Below are 16,659 nucleotides of genomic sequence, written 5' to 3'. Positions count from 1 at the left end.
CACAGCCTCAGCCTCTACCACCACCTCCCAGCTGCCAGCTGTGCTACTCCCGCAATGGACAGCACCCCATGGGACTGCTCGGCACCCCCCAGGGTGCAGAGGAACTCCCTCCCCTCCAGTGTGGGCACCAGGTCTCTAGGGTCCCCATTTTCACCCTGGCTTCACTCAGGGTGCATGCCCACGCTCGATGTCAGCACTGCCCACCTTCTCCTGCAGCTCCTGCTTCTCCTTGTTGACCTCCTCCAGCTGCGCTTGGAGATCGTTCATCTGCGCCAGGTCCCGGGATGCCTGTGGGACACACAGGGGTCATCAGCAGGGACTCACTGTGCTGGGTGCGAGAGGGGTGCCACGGGGGGGGTGGCATGAGTGCTGCAGCTGCTGCCAGCCCTCACCTGGGCCACAGCCGCCTTGTGCTTCTTCATCAGCTCGTTCATGTCCTCCTGGTCCTCCTCCAGCCGACTCTGCACCTCGTTCTTCTCCCGCTGCAGCCGGCTCAGCTGCTCCTCCAGCTGTGGGGAACCGCCTGTGTCTCCCACTGTGCCCCAGGAGAGGGGTACCCACCCCCCAACGTCACCCCAAACGGCGCAGAGTCACCCAGCAGGCATGAGCTAACCCAAATGAGGGTCTCTCCCATCGACCCCAGTATAGGTGGGGTACAGCCCCATCATGGTGTGTCGCACCCCAGGAACACTTACCGCTGCCTTGGCCTTGGCAAGGTCATCGATCTGCAGGTGAAGGTCTTCGATCTCCACCTCCATCGACTTGCGGGCCTTGACAGCGGCTGCGCAGGTGAACTCTGACTCCTCCAGCTGCAGGGACACGGCTCAGCACCCAGCCCGGGAATGGGGACACCCCGTGTCCCCTCACGGGCTGCAGTTTTGGGGGTGTCTGGATGCACACCTGGTTCTTGAGCTGGGCAATCTCCCTCTTGCTGGGCGCGTTGTTCTTCAGGTGGTCCAGCATGATCTGTGCATCAGCCAGCAGCGCCTTCGTCCTCTTCAGGTCCCGGCGCAGGCGCTTTTCCGTCTCAAAGTCCCGCTGGTTGGCCTATGATAGGGGGGGACCGTGCCAGAGCAACGCGCTGGTGGGACAGCCACCCCACCACGGCCACCTCGCCTCAGGGTACCTGAAGTCAGGCACTTGCCCAGCTGCCCTGTGCCCTACCTGCTCGCTGACAGCAGATAACTTGCTCTCCAGCTCCCGTTTCTCTCTTAGCACCTTCTGCTTGTCCTCATACTCCTCCTCCAGCTGCACCTCCATCTGCTTCAGCTGGGGAACAGCCCAGGAGAGCAGGTCAGGGTGGCTGGAAGAGGCTGAGACCCCTCTCCATCCATCCATCCATCCATCCATCCATCCATCCATCCATCCATCCATCCATCCATCCATCCATCCATCCATCCCAGGGATGCCAGGTGACCCCACTGGCCGGGTGTTTGCACAACCAGAGGCGCAAAGCCCAGCGTGCGCTGGCCCGGGCGGCAAAGGGACCAGTCAGACCTGCCAGGCCAGTGGAGCCGGGCTGCGGCTGGCCGCGTGGGAGCCGGGTGCTGTGTGACTGTGCCCAGCTGGCAGCTTGCAACACCCAACCGGGGCATGGGGACACGCATCCCAGCCCCACCTCGGACAGAGGGGCCGTGGCAGAGACGTACCTTCTTCTGGCAGGACTGCCGAATCTCCTCCACCTCCTCGTCGCGGCTCTCCACCTCCTTGGCGTGGGTCTGCCGCAGCCGCTCCATCTCCATCTCCAGCCGCAGCTTGGCCTGCAAAGGTGGGGGGGATGCGGTCAGACCGAAGGGGACATGAGGACACCCCCATGCCACTCCCTGGGTACCACTCACCCGCAAAACCCCCCAGTCTGAGGCCGACTGGGCCGCCCGCCCTGAGGGGACCTGCCGGGCCATGGCACGAGGGCCAAGAGCCGTGTCGGCAGCCGCGATGCCTGGGCAAACACCGGGCTGAGGGCAACCGCCTCCTCTTCCTGGGCAAGCCCGGCCCAGGTAATAACAGCCCTGCATGAAACCACCCCGCCCAGAAACCTCGCCCCTCCCCGTTGTACCTGCTCCAGCATCTGGATGGTCCCAGCTTGCTCATCCAGTTCCTCCTCCTGGTCTTTGACCTTGGCCTCCAGGTCCCGCAGCTGCTTCTTCACCTTGGCCAGCGAGGCCTCGTCCTTGGACTCCTGGGAGGAGATGTCCTGCAGCTCGGCCTCCAGCGCCTCCGCCTTCTGTGTTAGCCCCGCGATGTCCGAGTCCTTGTCCTGCCGAGAGAGGGGGTCACCATCAGCCTGGGGCACCTGCCAGCTGGGGGAACTACGGAAACGACCCCGGGGACTGCTCGCTCACCTCCAGGAGCTGCTTGAGGCCAAAGACCTCAGCCACCAGCACATCCTTCTCACGGCTCAGCTTCTCCCGTTGCAGCCTCTCCCGCTGGGCCTCCTCATGCGCCTGCGAGAGCTCGCTGTCGAACCTGTGTGGGGATGGCAGGGACACTGGGGTGGACACTCAGCACCTCACAACCAGCACTGGGGACAGGTCCCCAGCCCCACGCCACCAGCACCATATCAAGGCATCCCCAGCCCACGGCAGCAGGTGCCGGGAAGAGCGGTGTGGCACCGTGTGCTCGTTTGAAACATGCTGCTGATGAGGCTTTAATTGCCAGCACAGCGGCGTGGAGCCACTTGGAGAAAACTCCTCCTGACGCCTTCGCTCCGTGGCTAATGGAGAGCACGGCGCCCGCAGCGCAGACCCCAGCAGCCCCAGCAGCTGCCCCGCCGCGCTGGCACGTGCTGATGGGGACCCGTGGCTGCTAACGGCGGGGGCTTGGCTATGTGGAGGCACCCTGGGACGCCACGTCCTCCAAGCAGGATGCAGAGGGGCTACAGGACACACAGAGGGGGTTCCAACACACAGAGGGGGGGTCTCCAGTGGAGAGCGGCACTTGCAGCAGCTTGGTTTTCCCAGCCACAGCCCAGTGCCACAGTCCCATGTGGGATGGCACCGGTCCCATCCCCGGACCCAGGGAGAGGACGCTCAGCACAGCCTGAAGCTGGGCAGCACCGGGGCAGCCTCTGCAGATGCCCCTGGGATGGGATCAGCCGAGTTTGCTCTGAAATTGCTGCCTTTGGGGCTTGGAAAACAACCCTGTGCTTGAGTTTGTGACCTGCATTAAACACCTCGGCAGCTAATCCCCATTTTTACTCGTGCTGGGTAATAAACAGCTGCATTAGCACAGACTCCAATCCGCGGAAATTGAAATTAATTAGATTGGATTCTCTTGCTGTATTTGTGTGTGTGATCATTACCATAATGAGATGAAAGCGTCCCTGCTGCTTAATAACGTTAGCAAACTTTGGGGTTGGGAGAGGGGACGGGATGAGAGCAAGCACTGAGCAGAGCCACGGGGCACGGGCAGCCTCCACAATGGGGCACGGCCCCACGCCGGGGGATCACTCGGGTCTAGGCTCCCCAAAAGGACACCGGGGTCCCCCAGCAATAAATAAATCTGACCCAGGCATCCTCATCCTGCTGAAAACGCCTTGGCCAAGCAGGAGCTGGTGAAGTGCCCAAATCCCTGCTAAAATGGTAACGCTGCTTTGCAGCAAGGATGCCATCTACCCCTGTGTCCCCCCCCACTGCCAGGATGCGGTCCTCACCTCCGCTGCTTCTTCTCCAGGTCGTGGTTACGTCCTTGCTGGCCCTCAAGGTGCAGTTTGGTGTCCTGCAGCTCTGCAGCCAGGCGCTGGCACTTCTTCTTCAGCTGCTGCAGCGCCCGCTGGCTCTCCTCGCTGTCTGCCTGCAGGTCTGTCAGCTGTGGGCAGGAGAGCGGTCAGGGCTCCAGGAAGCCACCACATCCCCCGCTGCCCTGGCCACACACTCCCTCAGCTCCACGTAGGGAGCAGCTGTCCCCTCCCTGCCCATCCCCATGCCTCATGGGGGGACACTGGGGAGTCCCGTGGCTGAACCCCACTCACCCTCCGCTCCAGCTGCCTCCTCCCCTGCTGCTCCACTTCCAGCTTGTCCTCCAGCTCCTGCTGTAGCCGCTTCTTGGTGAAGTCAATCTCCCGCACCGCCCGCTCGTATTTCAGCCGCCATTCGCCACCTGCACAGGGAAAGAGGGTCACTGAGGGGCTGGGCGGGGGGGCTGCAGGGCCCCACGGGTGGGTGATGCTGCCCTGGAGAGTGGGGCATGGTGCCATGACCGCAGGGCACCCAGGGTGTGCCAGCAGCGAGTGACAGAGGCAGGACTGTACCTGAATCATCATCGTCGAGCTCCCCGTTGAGCTCGGCTGCCCGGATGAGCCGAGCCTCCATCACCTCCATCTCCATCGACTCCATCTGCTTCTTCAGAGCATCATACTTGGCCTATGAGGGGACACAGCTGCAGTGAGCACCAGGGAGGGGTGGGAGATGCTGCAAGGTTGGGCAGAAGCGCCTGTACCTGCAGGTCCTTCATCTCCTTCTCAGCCCTCAGCCTCTCAGCCGTCTCAGCATCCAGCAGCTGGGAAGCCGACTCGCCGGTGTTTCGCTCGTCTGTCAGCTCCGATGTCAGCTCTGTGATCTGAGGGGGGGATGTGGGAGCGGGACCATGGGCAGGTGCTGGGGCAGGCACAGCACTGCACCCCATCCCAGTGCTGGGAAGGACCTACCCTGCTCTCCAGGCGGTCGCTGTTGAGCCGGAGCTCGTTCCGCTCCTTCTCCACCTTCTCGAGTTTGCTCTTCAGCTGCTGGATCTCTTCCTGCAACAGAGCGGGCGGTGAGGGAGGGGGGCAGGCTCAGGGGGAAGAGGTTGGCAGGCAGGAGCCTGGCAGGTCTCCTCACCCCCTTCCCACAGCTCTCCCCCCGCCCCGGTGCTGGGGTGGGCGGGGGAGCAGGGTGGGGGCTCCCCAGGGCGGGGGCTGCTTTCCCCTGCCAAGGGCTGCACAGGGACTTTCCCCAACCCGCTCCGCTGCCATGCCTACTCCAAACCCATAAATGGTGTCGAAACACTAGGCAAAGCTGGAGAGGGGGTCCCCCCATCCCTCAGGAGAAGGGGTGGGAGCAAACCCACCCAGCAGCAGCTCGCCAAAGAGTTTGGGCGCACCCAGCCCAGGTAGGGAGGGAAGAGGCCCACCGGGATACTCAGGGACCACCAGCCAGCACTGGGGCAGGGTGCCTGGCTGCCAGCTTCAAGCACATCCTTCTCTCCCTGCCCGTGATCCCAGCACAGTCTACAGGAGCAGGGTGGGGGACAGGAGGGAGCCCAGGTGTCCCCACCCCAGGTACTTGTCCTCAGTGGGTCAGGATGAAAGCTGAGCCCAGCAGCAGCTCGGTGCAGTGTCTGGTTGCTCAAAGCCCCTGCATTCGCCTCTCAGCACATGGTTTCATTTCCATTCCCCACGCCTTGTAATTGGGCTCATGCAACAGACGGCTCTCGGGGCGCTAACGACATGCTGATTCGCAATTAAGGAGCAATTCGAGCCTGGTGCTGGTGGGGCTCAGGGCAGTGGTGGTCCTGCATCCCATCCCTGACAACACCGCCCCCCCACCCCTCCCCCCCCCGAGGCCACCCTGCGCCACCCAGTGTCCCCAGCACATAGAGATACCCACGTCTTTGCCGCGGATCTGGTCCTCAGTGAGCTGCACCTCGATGAGGGGCCGAACGGTGGTGAAGAGCTTCCACCAGGGCCAGTCCTTCACCCCCTTGTTCTTCTTGATGTTCTTCTGCACGCACCGGATGGCCAAATCCTGGATCTGCGCAGGGCACGGGATCAGCACGGGGCACAGCGTCAGAACAGGGAGCAGCCGGCGGTGGCGGGGCAAAGCAGGGTGGGCGGGCACTCAGCACCCCTGCCAGCACCCCAGCACGCTCCCCTTCATTAGCATTGGGGCTAATTGCTCCTGGTTTATCTGCTGTTTGGTTCCCTCCACGCACTGAGCCAGCGAGGCTCTGCCAGGGTGCTGGCTTTACACCCTCTTTAATAATACAAGTAGGAGCCCGTACGCTGCTTCATCCTGCTGCACCAATGCCCAGCACCCTCCTCGCCGGTTCTCCCCGGCCCCCCTGGTTCTCTCGGGCCCCCCACGGCTGGGCGGGTGCAGGGGGGGAGGCGGGAGGAGGAGGAGGTGCTGGCCCAGGCAGCAGCAGAAAGGCTGCACTGCCCATTTTAGGCGAAATTGTTCGGCAGAGCGGGGAGGGGAGAGACGCTGGGACGAACCTTTCTCTTCTTGAACTGCTGCCGTGCCAGGAAGCCCCTGCACGCTGCCTGGAAGAGGGTGATGTTCCTGCTGGTCTGTGCATCCCGCTGCTCTTCCAGCCTAGCCAGCGACCCGGCCCGGAAAAACACCTGTGGGATGGGAGCAGGGTGAGATGCTGATGGGTGCCGGCATCTCTCCGGCCACGTCCTGCCACCCTCCCTCCACACCGGGCGGTGGGGACGCAGCGAGGATGCAGCTTTTCCCTCTGTGGCTGCTGATCCTGTCCTGCTGCAGGGGTTTTATTCCCCAGGCACAAGGAATGCTGTAGGAGGGAGTGAACAGTGCTGCCCTTGTGCTGCCCAGCCGTGTCGCGCCGAGCCCTGCCGCCCACCCTTGCCCTCTGCTGCTGCTGGCGCCTGCGGCCAGCATCCGGCGTCATACCCGGCTCAATCCCATGTGGTAGCTGCTCTTCTCCAGGTCTAATGACTCCAGGAGCTCCTCCACTGCCTGTGAGGAGGGAAAGGTGTCAGGGCCAGGCTGGGAGCACCCTGGGGTGCTGGGAAACCCCAGGGTGCAGGGGAACCCCAAACAGTAGCGCCAGCCCCAAGCATGGGGCACGTACCCGCTTCTCGTCCACCACGATGTAGTTGCGCCCGTGCTTCTTGGTCAGGTGTGGGGCCAGGACATCGAAACGCCGCCTGAACTCCGCAAACACCATGTGGTCCGGATAACCTGGGGGGAGCAAGGGAGAGTGGGGCTGGGGTGGGGGCAGTTGGGATGCCCAGGGGATGCTGGACACACCCCGACTCCCTGGAGCACATCTTTTGGGAGACCTGAGGGGGGTCCCCCTGCATTCTAGAAGCTCCCCACTGGGGTCAGGCACAACCGGAGAGCCCCGATCCTGCCCAGAAGGTTTTCCTTGGCCATGTCCTCCTGCAATTTTGGCTGGGATCTGGAGCGAAAGCAGCCAGATCCCGCCTCGGGGGAGCGCAGGGACACGTGTGTGTCGCCTGTGCAAGCAAACAGGCACCACTCGGAGCCGCAGCCAACGTCTGCGTCAGGCTCGTAGTGCTGAGCCTCCACATCTTAATTAACGACAGGGTATTGATGGGGGACGCTGACCCTGGCACAGTCGGCCGGCTGCGGCCATCGATCCGGGAGGTGTGCGGGCGGCATCGATTTCCCATGGCTGCAAGAAGGGGTCCAGCCTCCAGGCAATAAACCCCTCGGCTGGGCGGCCAGCCGCGCATATTGATAAATGCTTTGCTGAGCACGACCCGGAGTCCCTCGTCCCGTCGGGACAGGGGCTGGCTGCCAGCGGGAGAGCTGCCAGGAGCCGGCGGCACCAGCGGAGACAGCCAATTAAGGCCATGACTGTCCCCGGCGCAGATAATGGCTCCGCGCAGGGAGGGGGGAACAGGGACAGGGCTGCCTGGGGGAGGGCGGCTGGCAGCTGGGGGCTCGGAGCACGCCTTGAAGGGGGTCCCAGAGTGGGGTGGGCTTTGGGTCTCCAGGGAGGAGATGCAGCCAGGAACCTCGTGGCATCCATCCCTGCAGCGGGACGTGCTCCGCAGCCCCGACATCCCGCTGCCGCCGGGTGCTCACCTTGGCGGTACATGCGGAGGGCATCGAGCAGGCGGGAGCCACGGAGCTGGGCACGCAGGAGGGGCACGTCCAGCTGCATGAGCCCGGCCTCGCAGTGCTCCGACGGCAGCTCCAGCTCGCTGCCGCTCACCCGCCGGCATGGCAGAGCCCGGGGGTCACCGCCACTGCCCGCCGCCTTGGGCAGGAAGCAGTGTACGAAGTGGAGCTTGGACTTCTTGATGCTGTCAATGAGAGCATCCTGCAGGCATGGGAGAGAGGGGTGAGCACGACACGCAGCGGTGTCCCGCTTGGACCTGGTGATCCCCCTCCTTGGACCCCCACCCTATCCCAGCTCACCACTTGCAGCTTGATCTGGATGCAGAGGGACTTCTTCTTGACAGCAGCCACACCAGTGGTGAAGGTCTTGCGCATGCTGGTGGCCCGGCGCAGGGCCAGCTGGGACCCCCCCTCCAGCCCCGCCACCGAGCCTGACAGCACCAGTGCCGACCCGCCGCGGCCAGCAAACAGGCTGCTGATGACCTTCCTGTGGGGCACAGAGGGGATGTCACCCCCAAAATCACCTCCCCTCCATGCTGTGCTCCCCTCCACCCTCTCCCCAGCCCTGGGACCCCGCTCACTTCTGCGACTCCTGCAGCAGGACAGAGGCATTTTGGGAGGCGGGGTTGTGCTTGACATAGTTGAGCCAGCCCGTGGCATCGTACTCCACCCAGTTGGTCCCTGAGCTGTGGCCCAGGAGGAAGTGCCGGGGCTTGTCACTGGGGAGCAGTGGGTTTTGCCCTGTGGGGAGACACAGCAATGCTGGGCACGGCCCCAAGGAGCAGTGCTTTGCCAACACGCAGCCCCATAGTGCTGGGACCCACCCCCTCACCTTTCTTGCCCCCTTCCTGTGGGCCGTAGTAGGAGAAAAGCCGCTCCAGCAAGGTGTCCTCGTTGCCACCTGGCTGCAATGCCTCCTCCTCCAGCAGCCACAGCAGCCCCCGTGCCTCATCTGTACGGGCCAGCGACCGGACCTGAGGGCAACACCATACTTGCACCCATCCTGGGACACCAGTGTATTCCCAGGGCAGGGATGGAGGTGCCCAGGGGACCTGGACCACCCTGGGACCATGCAACCTCAGCCACCATCAGCAGCAAGGCAAAGCAGGACCACAGGAGAGGGCCACTGCTTGACGCAGACCCAGCAGGGAAAGAGTCAATCCGTAACGCTCCGGGCAGCAAGATGCTCGCTAGGGTGGGAAATGCCATGCTCAGGCCACTCTGGGATGAAACCCAGCGCAGGGATGGTGCTAGCAGCAGCCCCCCAGTCTCTGCAGCCTCCTCCAACAGGGATTGGAGCACCCTGGGGACCTGTCCACCCTGGGGACCAGAGCACACCAGGGACTGGAGCATCTTGGGGACCTGTGCACCCTGGGGACCAGAGCACCTTGGGGACCAGAGGGCATCAACCAGTGCACCCCAGGGACAGGAGCACCCCAGGGATCACCCAAGGTCCCCAGCCCCTGGAGCGCGGGTGGTCACCATGGCTGGGGATGCAGCAAGGATGCTCTCCTGGGCCGAGCACTCAGGTCAGCCCCTCTCCTTCCCCTCACTACTGCCCAAGGGCCAGGAAAGCCAGGGTGCAGCCACAAGGTGGGTTCTTACCAGTGCCTGGTGCGAGGGCTGGTCTATGGCCGCTACCGAATCGGAGGAACCGGGCTCGGCATCAGCCAGGGTGAGCTCTATGTTCTCCTGGCAAGGGGGGAGAGAGGAGCACTCAGTGCCCAGGCAGAGGGCAGCAGTGACAGGGATCAGGCAGCAGGTTGGTCTCAGTGGGGTGTAAGCAAGAGATGGAGCTTTCCCAAGCATCCCGCCGCCCCGCTGTGCCGGAACAGCACAGAGCAATGCTGGGTGCCAAGGGGGGAGCAGGACATGTGGAGGGATCCCTGTGGGCTGCAGGTGCCAAGATGGAGCAGCAGCACCCACCCCACCACCCACAGCCACCCCATCGCCTCCCAGCTGGGCACGTCTGCGGCAGAGCTGCTGGCAAAGGGGCTGCCGGCGGTGGGAGCCCCGGGAATGGCGGGAAGGGCGGGATTTGAGGGAGGTGATGGCATCCCTGATACCTCCTTGTAGCGCTCCAGCTCGCGGGCGAAGGTGCGCTGGTAGAAGAGGAGCTGCAGGCGCTCCTGGGCGTAGTTATGGCAGAGCTCCTCGAAGGTGGCCCCCCGGCTCTGCCCCGCCAGCTCGGGGTTCTGCGCCCCAGGGGTGTCCACCACCGTCACTGAGCACACTGAGTGCTGGCTCGACTTCAGTGCCCTGTGAGAGACAAGGGGCCGAGGGGGTACTGTTGGCTTGGCCCCCCCCCTGCCAGCTCCCAGGTCCCCCATGGACTGCCCCCCCCCAGAGTGTACCTGTTGAGGAGGGAGATGAGGAGGGTGAAGAGCTCAGAGTACAAGCCGGCCGCCATGCCCTCTAGGCACTCCAGTGCTGTCAGCTTGGGACCTGGCCGAGACAACACTGCATGTCCCCAGCCTGGCAGGGACAGACCCCACTGTCCCCACCATCCCACACCCTACCTGTGCTGCCATCACCCAGGGGGGGCTCGTCGGGGCCCTGCCGGAAGGAGGTGGATCGCTGCAGGGTGCCCTTGGGCTGGTGCTTGAAGATGGAGGAGGAGAGTTCCTCAAGGCTGCAGCCCAGCAGGTAAGCGGCTTTCTGGGCCCATTCGTGCCGTGCAAACTGCTTCCTCCCAGCTGGAGGGTGGAGAAGGGGGCTCAGAGCCAGCCAGGGCATCCCCCCCTACAAACAGGGGGGATGTTTCCAGCAAGCCCTGGGACAGCATCAGGGTACCCCAGGGATGCTGTGCACAGCAGGAGCACAGGTGGTGCCAGAGGGCTGGGGAATGTGTTTTGGGGTCTGGTGAGAGGAGGTGGGGGGGGTTAAATGGGTTCATGCCTCTGCAGAGCTGAGCCCGGAGCCACGCCATGGGGCAGGGAGCAGGGGTCACCCCTCACCACCACTGCCTGAGGCAGTACAGGGGGTTCTGAGTCCCCCACCCCAGCACAGGGACACATCCCTGCCCAGCCATGGGCGCCCAGCAGCCCTGCCACAGTACGGCAGGACAGATGTCAGGGGCCAGACACAAGCACAGAGATGCTGGGGGAGGGCAGGGGAGGTGGGAGTAGGTTAATGGTGACACGCAGGGACATGGCAGTGGGAAGGGAGCGGCACGTGGGAAGGGGAAGCCAGGGACACGGGCAGAGAACAAGACTTTACCTTCATCGGCGTCTGCATTGTAAAAGGGCAGCATGCACCATGCGAACAGAGACAGGGGTTAGCGACAACAGCACGTGACAACGCCGACGCGCGGCGCGGGGACGCCCTCCTGCCGAAACGCGCCACGCGCACGCACCGCCACGCCACGCACATGCCAAGCGCCTGGTCTCCCTTCAGCCAGTACAGAGGCCCCCATCCCCTGCGAGCCCCGGCTGCGCCGTGGGTGGGTATCAGTGGGGAGCAGCTCAGCTCTGCCCCAGAGCCGGGGGAGCCGCTGTGGGATCCAGCCCAGTACGAGGGGGGCCAAGGAAATGGGGGCTGGTGTGGCCAGGCTGGCTCTGAGCATCCCCAGTGTGTGTGTGTGAAGTTTAGGGGAGGCTCCAGGAGCAGCACAGAGCTGGGGCTGGGATTCTCGCCCCGAGCAGGATGCAGGATGCTCCCCCCTGCGCAGGCTCTGGGGTACCCCCAAGCAGGCCCCCATGAAGAGGCTCCCAGGCTGCCCCAGCATTCCCGCAGTGGCTGCAGCAGGGCCCTGCTGCCCTCTAGTGCCTTGCAGCACCCCACGGGCCACCACTGAACCCCGAGACTCCTCCAGGCTCTCCCACTCTGTTCCCCGACTCATCTATTCCCCCAGGGCCGCAAAATCCCCCAGTGCAGCTGCCAGTGCCAGGCACCCATTTTGGGAGTGCTGTGCCTGGGTCCTCATGCCAGCAGGGCTTCCAGCACCATGGGGGGAAGGCAAAAGCACCAAGAGCAGCCCCGCAAAAATGAATTCATTGCCCCCAGGGAGAGCGAAGCTGGTGCCTGTCAGAGCAAGCCCTGCAGCCCGCGGAGAGCTCAGGGTGCCAGGGCAGCCCTTCCCCAGCCACCTCTAGCTGGGGGGATCCTGATGGGCAGCCGGAAATTCTGGGGCTTCCAGGATCCAGCCAGGGGTCAGGGCTTGTCCCAGCACACCAGCAGCATCCTAAGCCCTCATGGCAGCCCCACACCCAGCGCCGTGTGGCACCACCCAGAACAGAGTCCCCCCGCCCCGGCTCTGATTACCGGCTCCATCCGCCAGCGGCTCTGCAGGGAGGACAGGGGTGGAGAGGTGTTATACTGGGGATGGGGGACACACGCACCCCCCAACTCCTTCACCCCAAGCCATGCCCCCTGTCCCCCAAGTTGTCGGGAACCAGCCCAGGGTCTGGGGCTGTTCAATTCCCACCAGCCAGCGGGACCATCCCAACCACAGGGTCAAAGCCGGGTGCCCCAGAGCACCCTGAAGGTGACAGGGCGCTGTCCCTCAGCTCACCCAGCCCCAAACACCCTCCCAGGGCTCAGCCACACCAGAGAGGTGGCATCTGCACTGTGATTGCTCTGGGTCCACACACAACCCCGAACCTCAGCTCATTCATGCCTTCCAGCCCTGAGCAGTTCAATACCTTTTGTGGCCCCTGCAGCCCCCAGATGATAAATGGCCCCCAGGATGAGCCAGAAGGCCTTTTGCTCGTCGCTAGAGATGCCCATCACCTTCATGGCAGCCTGGAGCCTGTTGAACTGCTGGGTCGCCTTCTGCTTCTCCTCCGTCTGCAGAGACCAATGGGAGCCGTCGGTGCGGGGGGCTCAGCTCTGCCTCCCCTCACACCTGCAGGGGCCAGGGAACCCCATCCCCTTTGTAACCCCCCCCACCCCCCCAGCCCAACCTTGGAGAGGGGGGAGATGCCGAAGATGTTGTTCTCTGCCAGGTGGTTGAAGTGAAGCTCAGTCCTGTGGGGCCAAACAACGAGATCAGCCCCATGCAGGAGACCCCCGCAGACTCCCCCTCAAAGGCTGAGGGCCACGGCCTCGTCCCCCCCAGCTCACCGCAGAGCGCTATCCGAGCAGGCCAGCAGGTAGTAGAAGACATTGAAGGTGGCTTCATTGGCCGGGCGCTTGGCGACACGCAGCTTCTCTAACAGCAGCGTCTGACAGAGATGGGAGAGTCGGGAACCATCACTGAGGGATTTGCTCCCACTGAAAACCCCTGGCCCACCCTGGCCTCATCCTCACTGCCCACGCAGGGTCCCCACAGAGACATAAGGGTCTCTTGCCCACCACAAGGCATCATCGTGTGAATGCAAACAGCACCCAAGCAATCCACAAGCATCTCCTCTTCTGGGGTGCCTGCTACTGCAGGAGCACAATGCGGCGCTCTGGAATTTTAAGGGCCTTGATGTTATCACACCAGGGCGGTGTCCGGAAGAAAGACACCTCGATATCGTGTCTGACTCAGCAAGGACGAGGAGTCGATTAGATCTGCACTTCCTGGGTGTGAGTGGGATGCCTGGTGCTGCAAGCATGGCCAGACCGCCAGTGGGGGTCTGTGGCAGAGCTTGTGGGCTACGGCATGGCCGGACTGCTGGGAGTTACCACCCCAGTGAGGATGGAGCCGATCCCATGCTGAGATGGGCCACCCGGGTGAGGATGCACCAGCTCCCATGTAGAGGGGGGCTGCCCTGGCCCCCTCACCTGTATGGAGGCGGATGCCACCTGCCCAGCCTGGTCGAAGTCCAAAGAGATGATCTGGGAGAAGCGGGTGGCGTTGCCGTTCATGCCAGTGCTGCTATTGCCAAAAGCCTCCAGGATGGTGTAGAGTGCCTGCCACTTCTCCGCTGCAGGGACAGAAGCGGGGTGGTGGGGTGCAGGGGCTGTGCGGTGGGCAGCCGGAGCCAGCACCGGCACCGCCAGCCGGTCAAGTGCTGCTGATCCTGTGCCGTGCTCGAGAGCGCGGTAAAGGGACCGGCGTGAGAAAGCAGAAGCTTGCCGTGCGGCACGTGTCTGGCCGCGGCCGGGTGTAGGAGGCTGCGGAGGGCTGTGACTGCAAAGCGAGGGGTGTGCGCAGGCGGCACCCCACACCCCACCAGGGACTCACCAGAGAAGACCTTGCCGGTGCTGCCGGCGATGGTGGCGAGGTACTGGACGAGGTGCTGGCAGTTGGTGGTTTTGCCGCTGCCGCTGGCGCCCAGCAGCACGACTGCCTGGTCCTGGCGGCTCATCAGCATGCTGCGGTAAGCGGCCTGGGCCACCGCATAGATGTGCGGGGACGTGTCCTCCCTGCGGCACCCTTTGAACATGTGCATGACCTGGAGGGGGGAGCAGGGAGGGAATCAGGAGAGGCTCAGCACTCTGCCAACCGCCACCGGCTACGCCTGCCCATCAGAGTGGCTCCCACCCCCTGGTGTGTCATCCCCCCCCAAGCCAAGGCAGCAGCGTCACCTTCTCGGAATACATGGACGGGGAGCTCAGTGGGTTGATGATGACCATGGTGGGCCCAGCGTAGGTGTGCAGGAGGTTGCCGCCGTAGCGCTGCCGCAGCGTGTGCAGCACGCTGGACTCGTTGAGGTAGAGGAGGCTGGCGAGGTCCTCCGCACGGTCACAGGAGGGAGGGTTCGCCTGGTAGCAAGGTTAAGGGTGGAGGGGCATCAGGTGGGGAACAGGGGTCTGCCTCACCATCCCTCCGCCCCGCGGCCCTACCTTCTCCACGTCATCCTCCTCCACCTCCAGGACAGCTCCGTCGTGGTCCAGCTTCACCTTCACTTTGCCCTCGGGAAGGGGGCTGCCCTCCTCCAGCTGCAGCTGGCTGCCTGCGAGGGACATGGGGTGTTCAGCGGGGATGTGCCAGCAGTGCCCTGGGGACACTGCAGACCGGTTTGGGGGGGGTGTTTGTTGTGCTGGGCGTTGGATGGGGAGCCCCATATCCCTGTGGCACCAGGCTGGCCCCAACTCACCCAAGGAGAAGCCATCCCTGTGCACCAGCCACACCTTCTCGGTCTCGTACCACGCCTCCTCGGCTGCTATCTGCTCCTCTGTCTTGGCCTGTGGAACAGCGGGATGTGGGATGGTTGTAGTTTCCTGCCCCCCACTCTCATCTCGCCCCCTCCCCACATCCCTGGGGCTGGAGGGAGCATGACTGGCTAAGTAGTCACATGCCAGGCAGCCATGGCCACCCTCTGTGCGCCCCAAGCCCTCCCGGTACATGTGCCCATGTCATGGGCTGCCCCTGGGGAGCCCCGGAGACCCCAGGGCCCTGCCACGGCTCCAGGCAGACATGAAGTCACAGCGACCCACAAACATATTCACCACGGCCACCTTGGGCAAGCCTGGAGGGGCCAAGCTCCCAAACTGTGTCCCCAGAGAGCAGGCACCCATGCCAGCCACGTGCTGGGATGCAGGGACACCGGGCATGCTGTGGGGACACGGGACATGCTGCAGGGACACGCTGTAAGGACGTGACATGGGACACACGCAGGGACATAACGGAGGGACAACGGACATGGCGCAGCGATGGCAGAGTACCGCGGCACGAGGAACGCCGGGCTGCCGCCCGGGAGCAGAGTGAACCCCAAAGCCAAACCTGAGCTGCAGCAGGGACGGGGCCAAAGGGGGCTGCCGGGGCATCGTCCGCTTGACCCTGGCGAGGCCGAGAGACGGGGAGGGGAGGTCAGAGCAAAAAGGACCGATCTCTGCCCTGCAGACAGCACAGAACGCAGCAGGGGAAGCGAGCGGGGGCGAAGCACCGCTGTGCCAAACCCTGCGGGTGCTCCCAGTGCTACGGCCACCGCTGCAGCCAGCAGAGCAGCAGGACCAGCACGGCCCAGGAAGGATGTTTACCATGAAACCGTGCTGCCAGAGCCACAGGGCTGGGAGCTGCTGTGCCAACCTGCCACGAGCTCTGCCAGTGCCACGCACACCAGCTGCTTCAGGATGAGCCACGTGTCCTGCCTATGCTGGATGCTCTGCCCCTTTACATCCCGCTCCACACCCCTGCCCGTCCCAGCAGTGCCACCTCCACCAAGAGCATCCCCCCCCACCCCGAGATGCTCTGCTCCCCAGAACAGCCCCGCTGGGGAAGACAACCAGCCCTGGCCGCCCCCCGCACCCTCTGTCCTCATGGGTGACATGGCAGCCCACAGAGCAGGGTGGGATGGGGAAAGCCTTACGCTCCAGCATGAGGCGCGGGCGCAGATGCCAGCCCAGCGGCAGACAGAGGATGGCGGGGGGTCGCTGGCAGAGGCCGAGGGCTCCTGAGGACAGGGGTACGGTACCTGGCTGGGTGCCAAGGCGGAGGCGGCAGGGTCCAGCTAACAGGAGCGAGGAAGGAGGAGAGAAAGAAGAGAGGGGTGAGAGGCAGAGAGCAGCAGCAGCGCTGTGACATGCCACAGGGCCCCAGCATGGCCACGATCCCCCTGGCACCACCTGAGCATCGCCCTGGCCACCAGCAGCTGTGGCACAGTGGCTCCCCACAGCCAGGCACACTGGTCCAGGCAGCAGTTCCCAAACTCTCCCCGGCACCCCCACTCATCCATCCCCCACTGCCATCCAGAGAGGGGCTGTGGGGTCAGCAGCCCGGCACAGGGGTACAATCAGCCCGTGCGGAGCACACGGCATGGCCAGGGCACGCTGCCCACGCTTCCCCAACCCCAGGCAGGCAGCACACGCAAGCGCCAACGCCCCTGGAATTACAGAAGCGGTGAAGATCCTCTCCAGCCGGCGCTGCGCTTCTTCCGACGGGCTCAGCCGGGACGTGGGGCTGGGGGCAGCCTGGAGGCAGAGCACTGTTAGCACCAGGCTGGCCGCCCCGCAGCCCCTACCAGCACCACAGGTC

The 16,659-nt window shown here is 64.2% G+C and overlaps 1 protein-coding gene across 2 annotated transcripts in view; it reads right to left on the bottom strand.

Annotated features, from left to right (window-relative positions):
• Nucleotides 1-16,659, bottom strand: part of MYO18A (myosin XVIIIA) — a gene marked incomplete at its 5' end in the record, with an annotated part of 38,276 nt that overhangs the window by 8,193 nt on the left and 13,424 nt on the right. The window contains 35 exons of one of the 2 annotated variants that reach the window (XM_084273208.1): nt 205-288; nt 393-509; nt 696-809; nt 901-1,047; nt 1,165-1,269; nt 1,650-1,760; nt 2,057-2,257; nt 2,343-2,466; nt 3,653-3,807; nt 3,971-4,098; nt 4,250-4,361; nt 4,438-4,557; nt 4,646-4,735; nt 5,586-5,729; nt 6,194-6,322; nt 6,615-6,680; nt 6,796-6,905; nt 7,779-8,016; nt 8,115-8,301; nt 8,396-8,555; nt 8,647-8,788; nt 9,420-9,506; nt 9,881-10,073; nt 10,169-10,259; nt 10,334-10,510; nt 12,458-12,602; nt 12,719-12,782; nt 12,879-12,979; nt 13,524-13,666; nt 13,927-14,137; nt 14,271-14,447; nt 14,529-14,638; nt 14,783-14,870; nt 15,995-16,135; nt 16,518-16,595. In XM_084273208.1, the coding sequence (XP_084129334.1) occupies nt 205-288; nt 393-509; nt 696-809; nt 901-1,047; nt 1,165-1,269; nt 1,650-1,760; nt 2,057-2,257; nt 2,343-2,466; nt 3,653-3,807; nt 3,971-4,098; nt 4,250-4,361; nt 4,438-4,557; nt 4,646-4,735; nt 5,586-5,729; nt 6,194-6,322; nt 6,615-6,680; nt 6,796-6,905; nt 7,779-8,016; nt 8,115-8,301; nt 8,396-8,555; nt 8,647-8,788; nt 9,420-9,506; nt 9,881-10,073; nt 10,169-10,259; nt 10,334-10,510; nt 12,458-12,602; nt 12,719-12,782; nt 12,879-12,979; nt 13,524-13,666; nt 13,927-14,137; nt 14,271-14,447; nt 14,529-14,638; nt 14,783-14,870; nt 15,995-16,135; nt 16,518-16,595 (4,590 nt within the window). Of the gene's footprint in view, nt 1-204; nt 289-392; nt 510-695; nt 810-900; nt 1,048-1,164; nt 1,270-1,649; nt 1,761-2,056; nt 2,258-2,342; nt 2,467-3,652; nt 3,808-3,970; nt 4,099-4,249; nt 4,362-4,437; nt 4,558-4,645; nt 4,736-5,585; nt 5,730-6,193; nt 6,323-6,614; nt 6,681-6,795; nt 6,906-7,778; nt 8,017-8,114; nt 8,302-8,395; nt 8,556-8,646; nt 8,789-9,419; nt 9,507-9,880; nt 10,074-10,168; nt 10,260-10,333; nt 10,511-12,457; nt 12,603-12,718; nt 12,783-12,878; nt 12,980-13,523; nt 13,667-13,926; nt 14,138-14,270; nt 14,448-14,528; nt 14,639-14,782; nt 14,871-15,994; nt 16,136-16,517; nt 16,596-16,659 lie in introns of those variants that run through there. The other variant, XM_084273207.1, reaches the window with a different exon arrangement.

This window comes from Gallinula chloropus (assembly GCF_964237585.1).
Source record: "Gallinula chloropus genome assembly, chromosome: 19".
NCBI lineage: Eukaryota > Metazoa > Chordata > Aves > Gruiformes > Rallidae > Gallinula > Gallinula chloropus.
Note: the sequence above shows the minus strand (reverse complement) of the source record. Positions and strands in the feature narration are given on the sequence as shown.